We start from the raw sequence: 20,489 nt of genomic DNA on the forward strand, positions 1-20,489 counted from the left end.
AAATTCAGAGCACAGTCGGATTCAGATCATTTTTTATTACAGAATAAGCTCAAGTGCAATGATTGAGCCTCTAACAAAGGCTGCAAGCTTCAGTCGTTGCCTCTTCATCGCTCTGCATCTTTTAATGTCAGAAACACTCTTTAGATGCTCTTCACATGCTTTCATCTAGACTGTTGTGTGTCTTATTGAATTTGTTGGAGGATATGAGCAGCTGTCTTGTATCTTGTATCTCTGGGAACAGGTGAATAAAACTAAAAAATCGCACCGGGAGGAACAAAACCAGAGGGAAACCTGGATGCTGGCCACATACAACAGAATGTCTACTCTGTTCCAGAGCAGAGTAAAGAATCATTAATAGGTCCAAGAAATGCTCTTTTTAAAGCTAACTGAGACCTCTCTGTCGGTTATTAACGGCGAGCGTGAGCGGTGGCAAGAAACTAAATCCTTTTGTGAAGTCACGTAACTGATGACACACTCAGCGTCTTGGTCTTCACCATGTCCGCGTCCTCCCATCATCGTCATTCTCCACGTGAGCTCTTACCCTGTTCGCTGCTGTTGTCACCGCTGTGTGATGTGTGTCCGCCGCTGGACGGTCCCGGTGTGCCGCCGGAACGCGTGGACGCCGTGTCATCATGATCCCTGTTCCAGGATGTCTGCAGGAGAGACAGAATCATGTCAGCAATGACGCGAGGATGCCAACGCAGACACAAAAAATGACCTTCAAAAAACACATCAGTCATCAGTGACGACTTTCGTGCAAAGGCGTTCAGGACCAGAAACCGCTTTTATGGCATACAGATTATTGGGGGTTGATGAAGAGGAAGGCCCAGACGAATGGTGAGCAAACATGTTGCATTAGTTCCCAGATTTCTGAAGCATGCAATCCACGGCTGCCTCCATTTGGCTCAAACCACTAGCAGATGAAAATACAAAACAGCTACAACTTAAGATGGGCAGAAGCAAGCGCCAGGGAGTGATGTCATCCAGGCAGAGCGAGGGAGGGGGAGGCAAATAACTCAAGTATTGCCACATCAGGATAAATCCTCTGTTTTGTCAAAAAAAAAAAAAATCAAAAACGAAACAAAGATAATATATATATATTGACCAGCTAATACAGAATTACATTTCTTTTTGGGAAGAAAGGCAAAGACATAATCAAATAAGCTAAAAATGTCCCATAGTCCTTTTCTCAAACAGCAAAATGAAACAAAATATTGCATGACCAACCAAACTGACGGGGACTGAAAACAAATGGAAAAAGTTTAAGAATAGCCAACTTTGAGAATAATAACCAAATTTTTGATGCTAAACTGAGACTAGTTTTTTTCCTTGCAGCAGCTGACTAGACAAGACAGACTCGGGAGACCTGTGTTTATACATAGTAAGTTGAAATCGTCGGAGGCCAGATGAGTGTCAGCTGCACAATGGATAGTGGGGAGCAAATGGCCCAGAGAGGAGTGAAAACATACACACACACACGCCACAAATTGTGTCAACAGATAGGTGGGCTGACAACAAACACAGACCAAGAACGGTCTCAAGTTTCGTCCCCGCACATGCAGATTTGCAGCTTACATACATGCAGGCATGCATACATGCTGCAAAGAAGGAAAAAAAAACCTGCACCAATCTCCCCCTGCCCCATTCGAAGCTGCTACACATTACTGAAACAAAAACAGATGTTGCTCCCTATCTCCCAATGCTCTGAGAAGTAACATTAGCGCTCGGGACAGGGGAGGAAAAAAATAGACTGATACGGAATCTAATGTCTTATCAAGTCCAGCTCGCTATCAGAAATAAACAAAACACGTGCACGCTTCTCAAGCCTCCTTTACCTCCTCCTCCTTCCTTGCTCTGTGAAATCCAATGAAACAGATATCATAGGGGCAATGTGGTGCTTGCATCACACTTTTAAGGCTCTGCGACGAAATGAGTGATAGAAACCCACAAGGAGGAAGAGAGGAGGGAGAGGAGAGGAACACTGTGGGGAACAACTGGTTTCAATTGGGATATTACAGCTGGCGCTGCTGCTGTGAAAAGGACTTGGAGTTGAGTTTAACTTTATAAAAGGCAAACCAAAAAAAAAAAAAAAGGAAGAAGACATTTATTCACGATGCCGGGTTTGTTTGGAACAAAACGTAGATGGAGTAGAATAACCGAAAAGAATATACAACTCAGCAAATTCAACACATTTGGGGTGTATTAAAGCTTGTTTGAAGTTCCTAGGCTATGAAATTGTAATCCAGTGCTTACATGGATGATATAATCGTTGTTTTCCAAATTAAGCTTTTGAGGATTTGCAATATAAAGAAGAAAGTCACTGCACAAGCTCATGCTTGGGATGGTGATTGGGAAGATAAACGCTTAATCAACAGGGATAATAACAAGGATAAGAGATTTTTTTTTTATTGATTTTTTTTAGCTGACCGTACAACGCACACGAAAAAAATGAAACGCTCATGCATGACCGAAGGACTCCTGAGAACATCAGAACTGAGGTAATCTAGACCACATGCGGAGAATACAAACAGTTAAAACGAGCTTTTGCCAAATTCTCCAGAAGTGCAGCTTTTGAAAATGAGCAGAACTTGTTTATTCAGAGTTCTGTGAAAAAGAACTGCACAGTACCCCAGGGATGTTGAGCAGCAAGTATTAAAAAACCCATGAGCCTCAGCTCACAAAAAAGGGGATGATTTTTTTTTTCTCATGTTCTTTTTGTTTTAATTCTCTAACAAATTCCATTTGAAAATATAATTAGAAAGTGCAGGGGAAAATGGCAAACTACTGCATTAGCTGTAATTGAACAAAAGAGCGCTTTGCCTGCTGGGAGGTGGCCACTGAGGCCCCATGGGAAATGGGGCGGGGCTGAGACAGGGCCTGGTGGCGTCTCCGCAGGGACGGGGAGTCTATTTATAATCAAAGGCCGCCCCTTGGATGGAACAGGCCCGGGACTGATCTAACACGCAATTAATACACACACGTTGTGAAATCACACAATCCACACTTACTGGTACACACAGGTCACACAGCGTGAGTGCTCACACACACACAGACACCCATGCACTTTTGTTTTTTTGCCACTAAGCTTGCACACATGCTCCCACACATTAAATACTTTTCATCTACCTTCAGCAAACACACTTCCGCGCACCTTGACCACAAAACACACAACAGCGAAAGCGCAGCGCACACTATGCCAACATCACTTCAGACCACAATAACGAGGGACACTTTCAAAATACGCACACGTAGATTCACAAGATGAAGAGATGCACAAACTGGAGGAAACAGAAAGAGGAGTGTTGCTCTGCACCCAATGTTGCACACTTGATTTATTCCGACTGCTTAATGAGCCACTGTGGTCTGTCACTCACTCTCCCTCTCTCTAAATCTTTCCCCATCTTCCTTGTTGTCTCTTTTGTACAGTATTGATTAAATTGATGCTTAAATGTTAAATAAATTACACATTTCCAAACTGTATTCTGCCTACGGCTTTAGCTGAAATTCTCAAATCCACCAAGCCATACCGTTTTCTTTCTCTCTTTCTTTTCTTTTTCCCATCACCATTTTTCTTCCCTACACAGGCCTAATTCACCGTGAAAAGATTTTCCTTGCTGGAAATTTTGATTCCACTATGATCGGTGAGGCATTCCAATCCAGCGCATTCTCATTGTGCTGCGTACTAAGATGCAAAAGGGGCTTCCCTTTTTCGCTGTGCCAGGTCCCAAATTATACAAGCACTCATGCAAGAAATGTTACTTTGCCAATTCATTTGCAATAATAAAGAAAATGGTTGAGGTTGTCGTGCTTTGCCCCCTGCTATTCCCCCTTTCTTACTCTGAAATTTCTTTTGTGATGATATGGATATTTACTTTTTGCTCCATGCCATCGAGCGTTGGGAAATAATCATATGTGCATATTTAACGCCACAGACATTAATATCCAAAATAACCCCCCACACATACACTCCTCAGTGGTGGTACATCTGAATTGAAGATGACAGTTGGGTTACTCCATCCCCCTGAATTCTTTGATGCATCCGTTCTCTGTGGTTGTTTTCTTTAACACCATTTTTGACCTTTTGCAACAGCACTGCTTCCTCAAGTTGAAATCGGCGACAATGCCATGTGTTGCAGCGGCAGGATGGCCTGCAATAACTCCGGACACATTCTCCCACTCCACTGAAAGCTGGTGGGAAAGCTTTAAGTGAAAGGGGCTGAAAGGCCAGCTATTGTAAACTCTTGTTTACTTTGCTTTCCACTGTGACTAGATAAAGCAGGATCTGCCTCTCTGATAACCGGCCGGGCAAGTGCTCGCCCAACTACCACTGCTTTCTCTGCCTTCTCCACCCCTCTCCTCCCCTCGCTGCAATATTAGTGCTTCCAAAATGAAAAGAGGGGCTGATAATGGTATGCGTGGCAAAAAAAAAGGAGAGCAAAAGACCCCTCGCTCCCTCCCATTCTGTTCAGCACTCCCCTTCTTCCCTAACTCTTAACAATAGACAAAGAAAGGAGAAATAACCTTATAATTGCTGAAGGGGGTGAGGGAGAAAACTGGATTTGGTCTCTTGGGTGAGTAAAGGATGCTGCATTGAATAGCCGTCAGGTACGCTTCAATCAGCTTTGTAAAACCGGTGGGTTAACTTCATAGAGACAAGCAAAGATAATTACACGTTTGAGATAATTACCAGAGCTTTCAGAGTCCATTTAGATACCTCTCGCGGAAACTGACAAACTGATTTTCTCCCTCTGTGGCATCTTCCACTTTAGCTCTCGCTATACACTCCTTGTTTACCCAGCGAGGGCTGACAACCAAACAAAAACATTAACTCAAGTGCTCTCCCCCTGCACGCTATATCTAAACCCAGCCAAAGCATATTTCTATTTTCTTTTTTTTCCTCAGTTGTGAATGAAAAGGCGGACGTGATTTTCTTAATGACATGTTTCGCTGCGGTTACTTGGTTAGCCTAGCCTAGCTTGACTTGTGCTGGGATGTTCTCGGCGGATTCCTTGGAGATGGGCTGTTTGTGATGGTGGCCATTGTCAGAGGCTTGCAGGGGGTTAAGGGGGGAGAGGAACTTTCCATTAGCTAAGTACACATGTGTTAAGCCAGGTTTTTGTTTACTTAGCCAAAGAAACCGCAGCAGGCCTCGGGGACAGACGTGGTCGCTCATCATAAGGAGTGGGAGGCACAAGCCAAGAACTTTATTTGTGATCGAGATCTTGTGGCTTCTCTAAGCACTACTTTCCAACAATGCTGCGAGGCTGAAAACAACAACCTATAAAACAACAAAAACAATTAGTACGCAAACTAAAGAGCATGAAGGTATGTAGGAAGTTCCCGACATTTCTATTATTTGAAGTCACTCCGGCACTGAGTTGCATAATCATAATCGCCCCTACTTGTTATTCTGCCACAATAATGAAGAGGCTAAGAAACACACGAGTCACGTGGTCGCCTCTTTGTATCACTTGTTGAATCCTCAACAGCCGACCGGCATTCACTCAGCAGTGAAAAAAGAAAAGGGGAGTTGAGGAGAGGAAGGGGGAGAAGAAAAAGGGAGGGGGTTAGTGGCGGTGGGGGTCAAACCTCTCCTCTTTCAAGCTGCAAAAGCTGCTATTACCAACAATAACTGCAATGCTTCAAAAGTTTGTATTAAGAGCAGCAGTGGGCCACTGTAGGAGAGCCGGAGAGCACGCCTGTTAAGTCGGCTGAAACTCGATCCATACCTCAACGAGAGGCAGATAGATTAGCGATAGCAGCGTACTGATTGGGAAAATAGTGGCTGACCCCTGCAGTCATGGTTTCCATTGAGTTAGGGGTTTGGGGGAGGGGGGTGGGGGTCACTCTTTGACCAGCAGAGTTACCTAAACCAACACTGCTGGGTCTCACTGACCTGGAAACCCACACTTGTACTGCATAACAGTGCCATTTGTTGGGAAAAGATACCACGATAGTCCTATCAGGAGTACATTTTTACGCAATGACCACAACACTTAGCTCATACGAGCGGGGCTTGTTTGCGAAAGATTACGCGGATGCAAGAAAAACAGCGGCAGATCCTGAATGTATAGATGTAATTTCAGATTGCTGGCCGTTTCACATTCTTTTGACATGATTTCAACAGCAGTGCCAGGAAGCCTCTTTAATATAAAAATACCTCTCCACTAAATTAACTCAACAGATTGACTGCTGAGCATTCATAATCATTTAAGACTCTTTACAGCCAAAAGAGAGAGAAAAAAAAAGAAAAAAAATCAAGCACTGAATATTTTTTAAGGAAGTTTCAATTATTTCCAGCCCCACTTCAGCCTGCATGGCTCAATCAAGTAGAAGAGCTCTTGAGACTTGGAGTGAGTCCTCAGCACTATTAGTAGTGTTCAGCTCGACAGCGGAGAGCTCGGGTCCTCAGAGTTCATTAGCAAATTGCTGCGCCCCTCCCAGTGCTCTTGGTGCAATTAAAGGCAACTGTGCAAATGACGTACAGCAGCATGGAAATACCTCCCCAGCTCTTCAGACTTGAGGTGAACATGTGTGCCAGGCAAACGGGAGCACAATCAGCAAAGTGACTGCAGCCTTATTTCCACAGTTTCAATGTGGACTAAAGCTCTCCCCCCATTAAAGGACTTGGGGAAGGCAACTTTTGTCTTTTTGTGTTTGTATACAAATGAGCTCAAAGCAGAACTAATGGGGCATCTAGAAATTTGCAGCTCGAGAGCAGAAATCGGAGGAAGGCTCTCCAGAGAGGCCGGCAGGGAAAGAGTTAAGAAAGTCCAACTGGTGCTAACCAGTCACTCCACTCACATAGTACCTGAGGGGGGTGCTGCATTTATCAGGCCAGTCTGAACACACACTTGCACGCAAAAGAGTGTACACACAAACACAGACGCACACATATGCATACACTTGCACACAGAGAGACATACACAAACATCGGAGGGTGAGCCCAAACTAGCTGAGTTGCATTCACAAGCCAGCACAGAGCCTCTGACTTTTTCACCTCTCAGCTATGCTCTGCTTTCTTTTGAAAGGGCCGCTCGGCGTCCCCTCAGCCTTGCCTACATGCAGGCTTAACAAAAAAAGAGGAAAAACAATGTAAAGACAAGTAGAGAATATGCTGAAAATTACTGTTATGACGCAAGGCTGCATAATGCAGCGAGACTCAACGCTGTAGGATTGTTGAGTTTAATAAATTCAAAGTATTTTTTTTTCCTCTGACATTTTTTCCTCTGCTACAGTCGCCTCGCTAGAATAAATTGGTTTATGAATAAATGAGCCCGCTTTCTCCATCTTGTTAACATTGTTCTTTTGTGTGAATTCTCAGCATTTTTTTTCCAGTCCACTTCAACTTTATGCCCGAGGGCATATATTAAAAATACATATGGAAAGAGATAATGCACACACAATGCAGATTCATTAAGGATGTCACCGCCTAACAACTGCAGATAAGATGTCACATAAAAAAGCCTCTCTCTCGCTTTCTACATACATACATACATATACAGTGTGTGTGTGTGTGTGTGTGTGTGTGTGTGTGTGTGTGTGTGTGTGTGTGTGTGTGTGTGTGTGTGTGTGTGTGTGTGTGTGTGTGTGTGGATACAGTCATGCAATGCACTGCTATTACACTGACACTACACTATAAGTGCTCAGCGGTAAGAAGCTCCACAGTCTGTCTGTTTGGATATGCTCCTTAAACACACAGCTTGTTGCTGTGGACAGTCTGATCCTGTGAGAACATCAGCAGCCCTCAACGCTATACATCTGTCAAAAAGTTTCCCCCTGTTTTGTTGTAAACTATGTCTGAAAATCGCTCAGATTATTCTTTTGGTGTAAACATAAGCTTATGTGGCTTTGCCCTGAATTTGCTATATGCAGGGGCCATCATTAGGAAATTAGAATCTTCTTACACTCAATTAAAGATCGGCATCAGTGCCTCGAGCACAAATATATATATATATATATATATATATATATATATATATATATATATATATATATATATATATATATATATATATATATATATATATATATATATATATATATATATATACATACATATAATATAATATAAAATATCCAAAGGTTTTAGCAGTCTATGTCCACATACCATAATGCTCCGTCTATGACCCCACCACCAATATCTATTGGTATATTTAAAAAAGAAAAGAAAAACTTTTTAACATCTGAATCCCTGAGAGAATACAACAGGCTGCTCAAAGAGACACTTAAATGCACAAGTGGCGTCTGTGTTACTTAATTCTGTTCCTGGATTAAATGAAGTATTATCTTCCGCGTGATCTTTCTCATTTCCATAATCAGCCATAAGGGCCGGGGATGGAGGAGTGCATGCGGCGGGGTGGGGGGTGTTGGGGTGATGGGGGTGATGGGGGTGGGGGGCTCTTCCCAGTCGGCCCCAGTCTGTTCCCAGTCCTGCCATTCAGCCCGGAACATAAAAGCCAGTGGCTGCCTCGCTCTCAACTCAGACCAACCACTCAACCATATGGAAGACCGCGGATTTAAATTATTTAGCCTAATCGCTTCATTACTTTTTATGTCGGACTATCCAGCTAATCCCTTTAATTTGGACACTTAATTTTTTTTTCCCCCACTCGTCCCCGTCCTATAGGTTAGACCCGCTCCTGATATAGCCCACTTCAAACTCAAATAGTTGAACTTATTTAAGGTGTTCTGTGCGACTCGGTGTCCCGCACACAAGACTGGAGACATGATTGGCCCAAAAATTCAGATTTGCATAATTTTAATCATCGGTTGCCGTTATCATTATTTAACGGCATTGTACGGACCATTAGGGTCATGCCTGCGCGCATACGATATCCCTGGAGTGTCAACAGTCAGTGGAGCACATAATGAAGGCTATGGTTATCTCTGATATCTGCACAAAAGGAAACACTCGCTAATCTACCTTTAATGTCCGCTCCTTCTGTAGCTTTGGAAATAAACCTTCTTATTGGTGCCGAATCTGTGCGCTCCGAGCGAAATAAAGGAGGGGGGGGAGAGGAGGGGTCCCGATAAGCAATGTGCACTCATGTCTAAGGAAAAATACTGACAAGACGCATAATGAACCGTGAACTCTACAGTGGAGAAATCGAGGCATCTAAACCGCAGTGTGCAGCCTATTCTGATCCGCTGCACAACCCAGAGGGACTCGGGACGCTCCCTTCATATGTTCAAGAGGAAAAAGAGGGGAGAAATTAAAGGGAGGCTCTAAATTAAAATCGACATGAAACAGGTCAAGTTTATGGCGATGCTTTTTCGAGGTAATCTTCTCAGGTCAGTTCCGGGTTCCAGTCTTAATGGGCCAATAATAGCAACATTATTCAGAATTTATTTTTTTCTTCTTCATTCCGATGGATAGAATGTAAAACGGCTTTAATCGTATGCAAATAACAGCGGAGCGGAGAAATGACCCAGAATAGCTGAATAGCCAACAGGGAGAACACATAGACACACGTACCACACACACACTCACCCTCACACACGCACACACACACTGAGAGAGAGGTAGAGAGAGAGGGAGAGGGGGAGAGATAGAGGGGGAGTTGTGCCCTACCTGATCTAGGGCCACCGATCTTGTGATTTCCTCGCTGTCTGATTTGGAGCCGCCTTCTCTGTCGTCTATGACCAAGTCGATGGGCATCTTGCCTTTCAAGCAGCTGATGTACCGGTGACAGAAATTATCGCACAGCTCGTGTACCTGCAGAGAGACGAGGCAGAGGCGTCACGCGTGCACGCTCTCTCCCAAAAGGGACACCACGCGTGCAACCACATCCCCCCCAAGACTTGGGCATATTTGACATTTTGACATGCAGGAAAAAAAAGAGATTTTTAGGCAGATGTGCACAATAGAGAATCCCAATGCATCTAAAATGTTTAAATAATCAAGTGATGTTATCCGCTGATCTTCTGAGAACAATGGCCATTATACTCAAAACTAATATTCACACTTTTTTGCCATAAAAGAAGTAAATTATTTGAAATTAAATGATATATGTACATTTAAAATAAGATCGGGGTGGACTCATTCCTGCGCCCCCTTCTGCGCCTGTGCGCTCTGATTGCAACTTACATTTTTTTTCTCCTCTCAAAATAGAGATATCGTTGGAAATTGACAGTGACAAGAGGACTCAGAGGCTACAACACAGTCAACACCCGTGTTAAATTCATCATCGGTGCCCCGGGTAGTGGCCATTAGCAGGGGATGACCCGCTTGACTGACATTTAAGGTAAACTGGTTAATTTCGTCCACTTATTACATTATCAATGCCAATGTGGCACAGCCTATGCAGGACCAAGTACAGAAATGGCAGCTTAATAGAGGACGAGGGGGAAATAACCTTAATTTAGTGAACTTATCAGCTTACTCGGCTTGTTTTCAAGCTGCAGCCTTTGAATGCATAACATTTAAAAATTAAAACGTGTAATGGATTTGGGTTTGGTTGATAAGCTCGAAGTTTAAGTTATAGTGAACTGCAGTCCCGCAGAAGCAGCGTCTTACACCCATTATCTATCTGTAGATGACCGCTGGGCCTTTACCCCCCAGAAGAAATCTTACAAAAAATAAATAAATAAAATAAAAATAAGTTTTGTTATGCATTTCACCTTGCATGCCATCGCTGCCAACATTAAACTTCATTAAAAGATGGGGGAGATTTGGACACAGAGATACGTGTTCCAGTTGTAACAGCTTGCGTCGTGATTAAACGCGGAAGAAAAATGGCCTCATGATTGATTTTGACGCTAATTATAACCGACCAGCAAAAATACATTTATGCAAATACAACCCATAGGTCTGAAGTGGCAACACTGGACAGAAAAAGGCGAGAGAATATTACCTTCTCGAGCTCCAGAAGATGAAATCGTAAAACTTGAATGGCTTGAATCATCTGAAAAATTAAAAAACAATAAAAAAGGAGAAGTTCACATCTTTTTTATATTAAACACGCACGTTTTTCTCGACACAAGTAACTGCAGATGAGGAAAATATTCAGATGGATGGAATTTATGTGGTACTGATATTAAACTTGGACGTTATTGCAATATGGGCTACAGGCTGAGGCTGCAATAAGACTCAGAGTCAGAGATGTATGAGCCACCGTAGGAGCGAGGAAAATGTTCCTCTGACATCACGATTTAACTCGTACAAAGTGAAAAGGATGAGAGGATAACTTTCCAGGCAAAGTTCAAAGGTGCGTGACAGTTGCTGTCCAACAGCGGCCCTTCATGTGCGCGCACAACCGGGGGCCATCGCCATATCAAACAGCCCAAACGGAGGAACATGATGTGCAGTCCTGCTTTACGTTTGCAGCACCCCGTGGCTTTCTGACACTGAGGAGCAGCCAGCCAATAAACATCCAAACAACAGCTGGTGCAGCCCATTCAAACACACTGCCTGGAAAAATATGAAGTGTAATGTGCTAAATAGTAGAAAATGTCTTACCAGATTATCCAACTCTGGATTCGATGAAAATAAAGGTTTTTCTGCCCGAATCTATAAGCCAAAAAATATGTACAGAGAATGTATGAATACCCTATAAGACAGGCACAATAAGGAAGGAGACATGCACACACATAAGCAATAAACTCTGTTGTATTAAACTTATCTGCACACAGAAAAAAATCTTATCTACACAAATGAAATCCTATGAAAAATTATTTTTTCTTTGATTGTGATTTTTTTTCTTTTTTTTCCAGTTCAGAGTTTGCTGCAGGCACAGAAAGTCAGAGCTGCACTCTTTTAAGTCATGCAGGTCGGAGCTCAACCAGCCCGAGCATGCAGCTCCCAGAAGTCAAACTTTCCTGACCTGTTTTGCAAACACGGCTATGTCTTCATTGAAAGATTCCGATGAACAGACGTCTCCTCCCGCCACCCCGGGCTCTCTGGGGGTGCACGTCGCTAATTCACATTTCTCAAAAATCAGTGCAAGCAAAGGGAACAGGGGGTGCCTGCGTGGGAACACACACAATAGCAAAATGTCACCAGAGAGAACAGCGCCGGGGTCAAGACTACTGCAGGCTAGATTTAGCCAGCCATGCCACTCCGCAGCAGCCCGTGGGGACCGCAGCAGGCTGCAGCATTACATTATGGAGAGGAGAGGAGAAACGCTGCAAACAGCGGTGCAACTTCTGCTATTAAATCTGCCCGCTCCTAATAGCATAAGAGCGTTAGAGGCTGACAATTTCTTGCACAAAGTCTCCGCTCGGATCACAGGAGTGCATGTGTACGTCTGAGACACACACACACACACACACACACACACACACACACACACACACACACACACACACACACACACACACACACACACACACACACACACACACACACACACACACACACACACGCACTGGAGGTGTCTGCGCCTGTATATGCACATTTGTTTATTATTTATTAAATCCAGAGAGGTACGGGCAGCCAGTGTCGTTGAGGAAAACACTCCTCCTAAAGCAAGACAGCAGGATGAGACTGACAGTGGTTAAGTTTAATCAGCCTGAAAACACAATTCTAAGAATTTTAATTAACTCCTTCAAATTAATGCGATGCGCATTTATGGGGTTTACTTTAATTATTATACATTTTCTGAGGCTGAAGCCTCGAAAACTAGCAGAGTTTGGTCGAAAATACTTAAAGAGTATATAGACAGTAATTGTTTTTGTCATAACGAAAAAGAAACTAATAAAAGTAAATTATAAAATGGAACAGAAATGGAGAAAAATTTAGTAAATAAAGGAGACTTTGTTTCACAATGCAAGAACACATTTTATCTGAAAATGCAAACCAAGGTATTTATTAGTATTTTTTATTTTATTCTCCTACTTTTAAGCTCATTTAATCAGCAGTAATGAGTGGTGGAGGTCGCTGGCTTAATTTAGAAATAAAATTCCAAATTATGCGAAATGAAAGAGGGAATGAGAACCGCGTGCAGCCTCTCCTCCTGCAGCGGCTCCGCAGCTCTGAGCGCTCCGGCCGCAGAGCAGCAGAGCCGGGCAGCCCGCCGGAGCGTCCCCGCGCCTCAACCCCGCTCATGCTGCCCCTCAGTCCGGGCGTGGATACATCCGTCTCCCTGCTCATCAGGCAGCCACTTCTTTCCACGTTTTTTAATTATTATTTTTAATTTTTGTTTTTTATAATTTCTCCCCGCAGATCCCAGGCTTGCACCTACCCGTAAATAGCGTCTTTATCTCTCTTGAGAGCGTCGTTGACAGAGGAGCCCATGCTGGGGGGCATGGTGTTGGTGTGGGCGGTGTGCGGGTACTGGTGGGAGTGCAGCTGCGGACCGTGGTTCAGGTGCACCGCCTGCATGGAGCGGGCGCCGTGCGGGTCCCCGTACATGGTGGTCGGGATGCCCACACCGTCCATCCCGTAGTGGGGCAGGTCTTCGTACTGCACACAACAAGCACGCGGGTTCACGGTTAACACAACTCTGTCACACATTTACAGGAGAAACACAAGTCAGAATAATGCTATAAAAGTTCCCAGTAGAAGTTCTCCATCAAAGGGTTTTTTAAATGAAAGCAAGTACAATTGTGTCAACCAAGTTAAATTGTTTTTTTAAATAAAAAACAGACTATTAATATTTAATTTAATTAAAATGGCTTTTTGCATTCAAGTGCACAAGTTGCCTTTTTTCCAACTTGCTCTCAAAAGTCAGACACTTAAAACACATGACAAACAGGTGAAATCGATTCACCCCAATGTTTTAAGGCTATACACCCCTCTTGAGAAAAGTTTTAAACGGTAAAGCAGGACACTGTGTACAGCAAAAAACAAGGACTCTGAGCAGAATTTGCTTTGGTTCTTAGTTTATTGACAGGGGCCATTATAACTCAGAGAAATAAATAAAAAAATCCTTTTGAATTTTTCAAAGTGTTTAATTTTTTTTTGTCCCAAAACTGCAGCAACAGAGTTCAATCAGTCTGTTTTTTATTATCATAAAGCAGGCAGTTGGGAAGTTTTACCAGGACCTGCCTCGTTTTCACTGTGGACAACTACATACGTCTTAAACTTTTTAATTGCAGCGCATTCTAATTTTAAAGGCTCATAATTTCCCATCGAGCCCATGTCTGATTGGTGCACGCAACAATCGCAGGCAAAAGCGTGTTGTGCTGTTTTTCAGACGTCGCTCAGCCGAATATTCCCAAACTTTTTCACGTCTAAGTTGAACAATTCTGTCTTATATTAAACCTACTATTTGCCACTTTTGAAAAATATAGATATACATATATTACCTTTTTAAAAAAGTAAGACATTTTTATTGAGTTCTAAAATAAAATAAAATAAAATAAAAACCTCAAAAGCAAGAATCTTCAAATTGAGGTTTGCCTGTTTAGTAGACTTGAAGATACGCTTGAATTATTGATAGAGCTCTCAAGACGTGAAAAAACAAGTGTCGGGGAGAGAGAGTAAAATGCATTATCACTTAAAGCTGAGCGTTTCGACCCAAAAGGCAAAGAGGTGCAAACCCCAGCGTGGTGCAGCTCCAGTGCATCCAACATCCCTACTTTTACGCTGTTAAGTATCCGTGTGAAGCTCCAACCGCTGTTCTGGGGCACTTCTGCAGGACCTATATGATTCACAGCGTTTGTCATCACCTCGTTACTAAAAAACCCGCTCTATAACTATTTTTTTTTTTTACAAACTTCAGCGCCGACTAAGAAAACGATTAAAGAACCAACGCTGCAATTTAGAAGCGCGTGTTTTTTTCCGCCTCGATATGAAATCGCGACGGAACAGTCAGTTGAGAAATGTTGGGGATTTGTTTTGCCTCTTTGCCCTCCCCCCATTTCGCTTCCAGTAACTGGCCTGTCATAACTAATCTAAAAAACACAGCCGATGTGAGATATGATCACGCTTCCAGTGTCCCACAGTGGGGTGGTTTGTGGAGCAAACGAGTGCTGCCGTGCGCACCACCGTGCCAAAACACGCCAAACATGAATCCGCGTCCCCCCATGTGTCAGGGGGAGGACAGAAACTTTCGCCGCGTGTGCGTGTCCGTGTGTCATTAAGCCACGTTACAGCGCAGCTCTGAAGCCGAGCGTATAGTTGGACTTATAAAGAAACTTTTCTTTTTTCGGGAGGATTGCCCCTACGTACCCGTTGCGCCATAACCCTCCGCACTCCCTGGTCGTCCTTTCAGTTTGGGTAAATCCCCTCTGAGGCCAGGGTGGATGCGTAATAAAGAAAGAAATTCCAACCAAACGAGGAGATGTTGCAGCCCAAAATCCCGAGTGCCTTTTCTTTTTTCCCCTCGGAACGGTGAAGCCAGCTCCCGCTCTCGGAGCAAGTTTAGCCCAGGCGCGGCGAATATGTCCTCCGCTATCCTCGCAGCAGCAGCAGCGGCACCGGGATCCTTGTCCAAAAAAAAAACCAGGGTGAAAATAAAATAGCCCCTCAAACAAAACTGGCGACTCTCATGGCTTTTTTTTTGCCACTCCGCCTGTCAGTCAAAACGCGAGGGCTTGTCAAAAGTACCGGATGAATGATGGTCCGACCGACGCGCGTCTCCACGGGATCGGCACCACCTAAATGTTAATGCTCACAATCACAGTTAAAAAATGAAGCAGCTCTCCTTCTCGTTTTCTTTGATCACTCTCGGCTCCCGGCTTGATTTTCTTATGCAAAAGCGTCTGAGAGGAGATCAAGAGGAGGTGGGGTGATAATTCTGGCTTAGGCTTTTCTTAAAGGAGCCACGATCGATGCTGTTGCGTGTGTGCGAGTGCGTGTGCAATGCGTGAGCCGCCTGCCCCTTTCGTGTACAATGGATGTGTGTGTTGAGCTGAGGAGGAGCGGAGGATCTGGACCAGACTGCTGAAACCCGGAAGTAGTGGTGGCCATAACAGGTCGCGTCTTACAAAACGCACCGGGCTGCAGCAAGTCGTGCGGAGAGGAGGGGTGGGAGGACCCTGCACGCAGAATACACACCGACGGCTCCGGATCCGCGTCTCATCCTCAAAACACCGACTTTATTCTGCAGTCTGGGAACACTGAACCGTGGGGAATGAGGCGCTCGTTTGAGTGCAGGATCCATTATCCACTTGTAAATAGTTCATAAACATCTAAACCGAGCAGCGTTCAATTCTGATGTGCGCGTCGGTCAGGTATGTGACAGACTTTATAGGACAGCATAAAACTTTATAACTTTTAGCACCAGTAGGGTTAAACCTCCGGAGGGCTCCCATCATGTCTCCACGGTGCAGGTTGAAGCCAAACATGCACTTTTCTTTTGCATGTTCTGGCCCTTTTTCCTCCTCATCAGCTATACGTAAATGTCCACAATTTGCATCCCGTGTAATGATGCATGCATGTGTGTGTATGCATCAAAAGAGACAGTTAACATGAAATAAAAAGTAAAATAAAATATTAGTTATCTGGAAAGGATGCGTACATATTTTGCCTCTAAAGTTTCATTTTTGAAACAGAAACACATAAAGTTTGAATGTAATGACTAAGTTATAACTGAACGGTAATTGGGGAAATGTGTCATTAACGTGGCTGCAGCTTTTTAGAGTTATTTTATGTTTAAATAAGAGTGAGCGGTGTCCCTCTCCCCTACAGCTGCGCTGAATGGGTCGCTCCAGTCTGCCCGGGCTGTCCAATGGCAGGGAGGCACAGGGATGGGAGCCCCCTATTGGCTCCGTAGGTGATCGATCCGCGGTTGATTGATCGCTTTTAGGCCACATTCGCGAGCAGGCGCAAAACAAAACGTCGTCCGTGGATGGAAAACACACATGCCTGCGCCTCTGTCAGCTTCCACCGCTTGCAGTTTCACCGTAACACCGAATATCCGAGGAAGAAAAATCTTTGTTTTTCTGTCCCACTGCAGACACAAACACATTTTCACATCTCACCACTTACAAGTCACTTTGACAAACTTCTCATGCCAAGCCGAGCTACGGTCAGAGGGGATAGTGACAACTTTCTGTTGTCTGAATCATCAGTGTTAAACTTTTATATCTGTTTAAAGCACCGTCCTTGCGCCTCGAGGTTTACTCTTGGAGGATGATACAAGTCTGGATAAATAAGGAAGAATAATAATAATTCACAACAGTGGGCAAATTCACAACTTTTGATTTTGGTGGATTTCAATAGAAGTTGTGTTGTATGTGAATAATTTGTGGTTTTAAATAAATCACAGTCATAACTGACACTTTATCTCGATAGATTTGGTTTCTCACAAGGTTCTAAATGTGTACAAATCTTGTTTTATTCGGTCGATCCTTGTTACTTTTAATTAAATGTGGAGTTTAACTACTATGAAATGCGCATACTGTATGAATGTAATATTTAATGATTTAATGTCACATACCGACTAATAAAAACGGAATCACACAGTACTTGATTCCCTTTTTCTTCTTTTTACAGTAAAAACATTCATGCATTAAGGTTTTTTCCAGAAATGTCCAAACAATTGTTAGTTTTTAATTTTATTAATACAACGTAGACCCTCTGGAGCTTTGCCAAACTTTTCCTTTATCCATACGTGCAGCCATCAGCAGACAGTGAGTAAAAGAGCATTGAGTTAATATGGTGTTGCTGGTGGGTGACAGCCAGTTTGAAGTTTTTTTCCCCCCCGTGCAGCGCGTCCAGTCATCGATCATCTGCCCCCGGTGCCACAGACGGTGTCATAACACGATAATGCGGCTTCTTCACACGTTCGGCGGTGATTCCTCATAGGAAGCCGACTAAAACCAGAGCGATGGGATCCGATGGGACAACTTGCCAGGCTCATGATGAGCGTGAGAGCGTCCCGAGAGCAGTCCGGCCGGTAGCGCACCGGGACGCGGACGACACAGCAGCCACGAGGCGCGGACTTTTACGCACGGGATCAGACACTCACCGGGCTGACTGGTCGGGCTGCAGTTCGCTATTTACCTAGTTTATTGGTAAGTAGAAGCTCCTCTTTTTTTTTTTTTTCCAAATTTGACACTATATTTAAAAATGTATTCCATTAATTAGAATCTATTTTCTAGTCGTAAAGTTATTTCAGTTTAAGGTAAGCTGTCGTTTAAAGTACATTTGCGCGTTTAGTGAATACACGTTGCACACTCCGCAACAAGGTAACATTACATTTTAGCGAGTAATTGAGAAGAAGTAAGCTGCTTTAACATGAAAGGAGCTCACATCAGTGCTTGCTCACTGTAAAATAAATACTATAGCATTATAAAGCAATTAAGCTCCTTCAATTAGCATCAATAAAAAGCAAAGTGGAGCAGCACTTTCTCTCCTGGAGCTGCTCTTTCGTGAGGGTCAGCGCGTTTTGGGATTCTGAAAGAGAGCGTGGGGGCAAATACCGTCACTTCTGCTTAATCCGCTTTGCGATGACGGTAATGCTTTGAGTCGTTTCAATAAAATCAGGAGGTATTACTTTCAAATGGCTGAATGCAAATTGACAGCGAGTTCGACTGCGGAAACAAATGAGGGCGTTATTAGATGGCCTCTGCGTCTTCACTTGTGCGTGGAGACAAAAGAAAATTTGCCTTTAGTTTAATTTACGAAAAAGGAAAAAAAATCAAGTGTCTAGATACTAGAAATAAGCAAAGCATATGTTCTATGATATTCTATATACTCCTATTTGAGAGAGCTTATAGTTCAACAAATGTAAAGTCACTTTTATTAGTATTGGGTTGCAAATAAATAATCAAACTGCACCAGGTCAGGGTTTTTGAGTAATGTGGGACTCTGTGGTCGTGTGTGTCTCTGCTCAGGGAACAACTGGCAGTCTGTGAAGTCAAACTGAGGTCAAACTTTTAGCAGCCCCGCAGCTCTGCGCAAACATGTTGGGATCTGCAAAGAAGGCCACCGACTCTCTCTGGTTTGTGTCACTGCTTCAGCGCACAGGAAGACCAGCTGCAAAGTTTTCACAGCTTATCTAATTATATGAAACTACTACTACTATGTTATCACCTGTCAGGACCTCCAGCAGCATTCATTAAGGCAATTTAGGAGCCGCGAGCTGCGCCTGGAAACGATTCTCTCTGAAATAATGCGCACAAGGATTTCTACAAGTAAATGATTTCTCCTGCTACGGAGTTACAGGTTGGTTTGACAACCTAAATTAGATGGTAATATGCAGGTATATTTCTGTTTTTCATGTGAAAAACACGAGTTACACTACAGTAATCTATCATTATTAAGACATTGTAAAATGCGTAGAGTAATTTATTCTAAAGAACGATTGGTGCAACATTTGTTAAGGTTTTTCAACTTTATTATAGAGAAATAATACTATAGTGTAAGATAAGATACCACCCAAAAAGTCATGGAAAATAGCCGTTATGGCTGAGTTTTGGTATATTAAAATATTCTAACATATCGCAACATTAATTTCAGTGCTCGAAATTCATGATCTTTTTTAATTCATCAAGAGTTCGTGTTTCCTCTGGGAGTATTCCCTCCTGCTGGATCCCGCAGTTTGGCTCAAATGTTTGTCTGAGCTGCTCTCGCCTCCCTGGCAAGTCAACGCTTAATCATTTGCGCCTTCTACCGGACGAATTGGGAACTGCACCTCATCATGACGACGATCCCTGCTCAGAACATTGAGATAAAATGTAAAGGCTGAGCTGCTACGATATTAATCCACTGTTAATCTTAATGTGTGCATCTTTTATATATCTTAAATCATCATTTAGATTTAACATACTGAAAAAATACGTGATTGTTGAATATACTGTTTGTTTGTGTTGCCTTTGACTGCAGTTGTCAAGTACTTAACTGTTTGTTTCTTTTATTTTAAGCAGGAATTAAAGTATTTATGTTACAATAACTACAGCAAAACTTGATTATTTACTTTTTAAATGAAATTAAAAAAAGATTTCACTTTATCTGGTGTGGGAAAAAAGGTCTTGAATAGAACTGTAAGTATTAAGGATTACACAGGAAAAAACAGCAATTAAATTCAAAGCTTTGTTTAGTTTGTTGTTAGAGACTGTTATTTTATTTAATTAATTCTCTTTTATCACCCAACAGGTGTTACGTAGGTGTTGCATTAATGTGAACATTTGGATTAATGACAAAGAGCTGCAAATGGCTGAACCTGAGTGGATGTGACGGTAACACTGACATCCCTGCATCACATGTATGTGATAAACAGCTGCGTTCCTACATAGTGAGAAGAGTGTAAAATTAGATGCAGCCCAACACGTAAAGACATATGAAGATGCACGTTCAAGCAAACCTACGGCAGGCGGGCTCCTGCGATAACGGCCACGGAGGATGCTGCCAGTCAATTTTCACGTTGCTACCACCGGTTGCCAGGTCAGCGGCTCCACTTTTCCTCTGAAACGCTGCTGCTGGTGAATTAACCCCACAGACAGAACCAGATCTCATCACTCTCATCACACACACCTCTTTACCTCTGCACCGCTTTCCCTCTGTGTCTCTCCAAGCCCTTCCAGCAACATTTGTCACCAGCACTATTATTTCAGGTGTGCTAATGGTGTCGCAGACACTTTTGCAGAGAGCAGAAGCG

The 20,489-nt window shown here is 43.2% G+C and overlaps 1 protein-coding gene and 1 long non-coding RNA gene across 3 annotated transcripts in view; one reads left to right on the plus strand and one right to left on the minus strand.

Annotated features, from left to right (window-relative positions):
• The window catches only part of meis1b (Meis homeobox 1 b), a 78,768-nt gene extending 62,941 nt beyond the window's left edge, over positions 1–15,827 (minus strand). For both annotated transcript variants that reach the window (XM_061745953.1, XM_061745952.1), the window contains exons 1-7: positions 15,116–15,827; positions 13,185–13,405; positions 11,826–11,967; positions 11,462–11,512; positions 10,857–10,907; positions 9,575–9,718; positions 542–653 (exon numbers count right to left, since the gene is read on the minus strand). In XM_061745953.1, the coding sequence (XP_061601937.1) occupies positions 542–653; positions 9,575–9,718; positions 10,857–10,907; positions 11,462–11,512; positions 11,826–11,967; positions 13,185–13,405; positions 15,116–15,127 (733 nt within the window). In that variant the 5' untranslated portion in view covers positions 15,128–15,827. The remainder of the gene's footprint in view (positions 1–541; positions 654–9,574; positions 9,719–10,856; positions 10,908–11,461; positions 11,513–11,825; positions 11,968–13,184; positions 13,406–15,115) is intronic.
• Positions 15,828–15,945: 118 nt separating this feature from the next.
• LOC133463748 (uncharacterized) lies at positions 15,946–19,886 on the plus strand. The gene is made up of 3 exons (XR_009784367.1): positions 15,946–16,119; positions 17,600–17,904; positions 18,727–19,886. It is a non-coding gene; the product is annotated as an uncharacterized LOC133463748 (long non-coding RNA).
• The last annotated feature ends 603 nt before the right edge of the window (positions 19,887–20,489 follow it).

Source organism: Cololabis saira, chromosome 17 (genome assembly GCF_033807715.1).
Source record: "Cololabis saira isolate AMF1-May2022 chromosome 17, fColSai1.1, whole genome shotgun sequence".
Classification (NCBI taxonomy): Eukaryota; Metazoa; Chordata; class Actinopteri; order Beloniformes; family Belonidae; genus Cololabis; species Cololabis saira.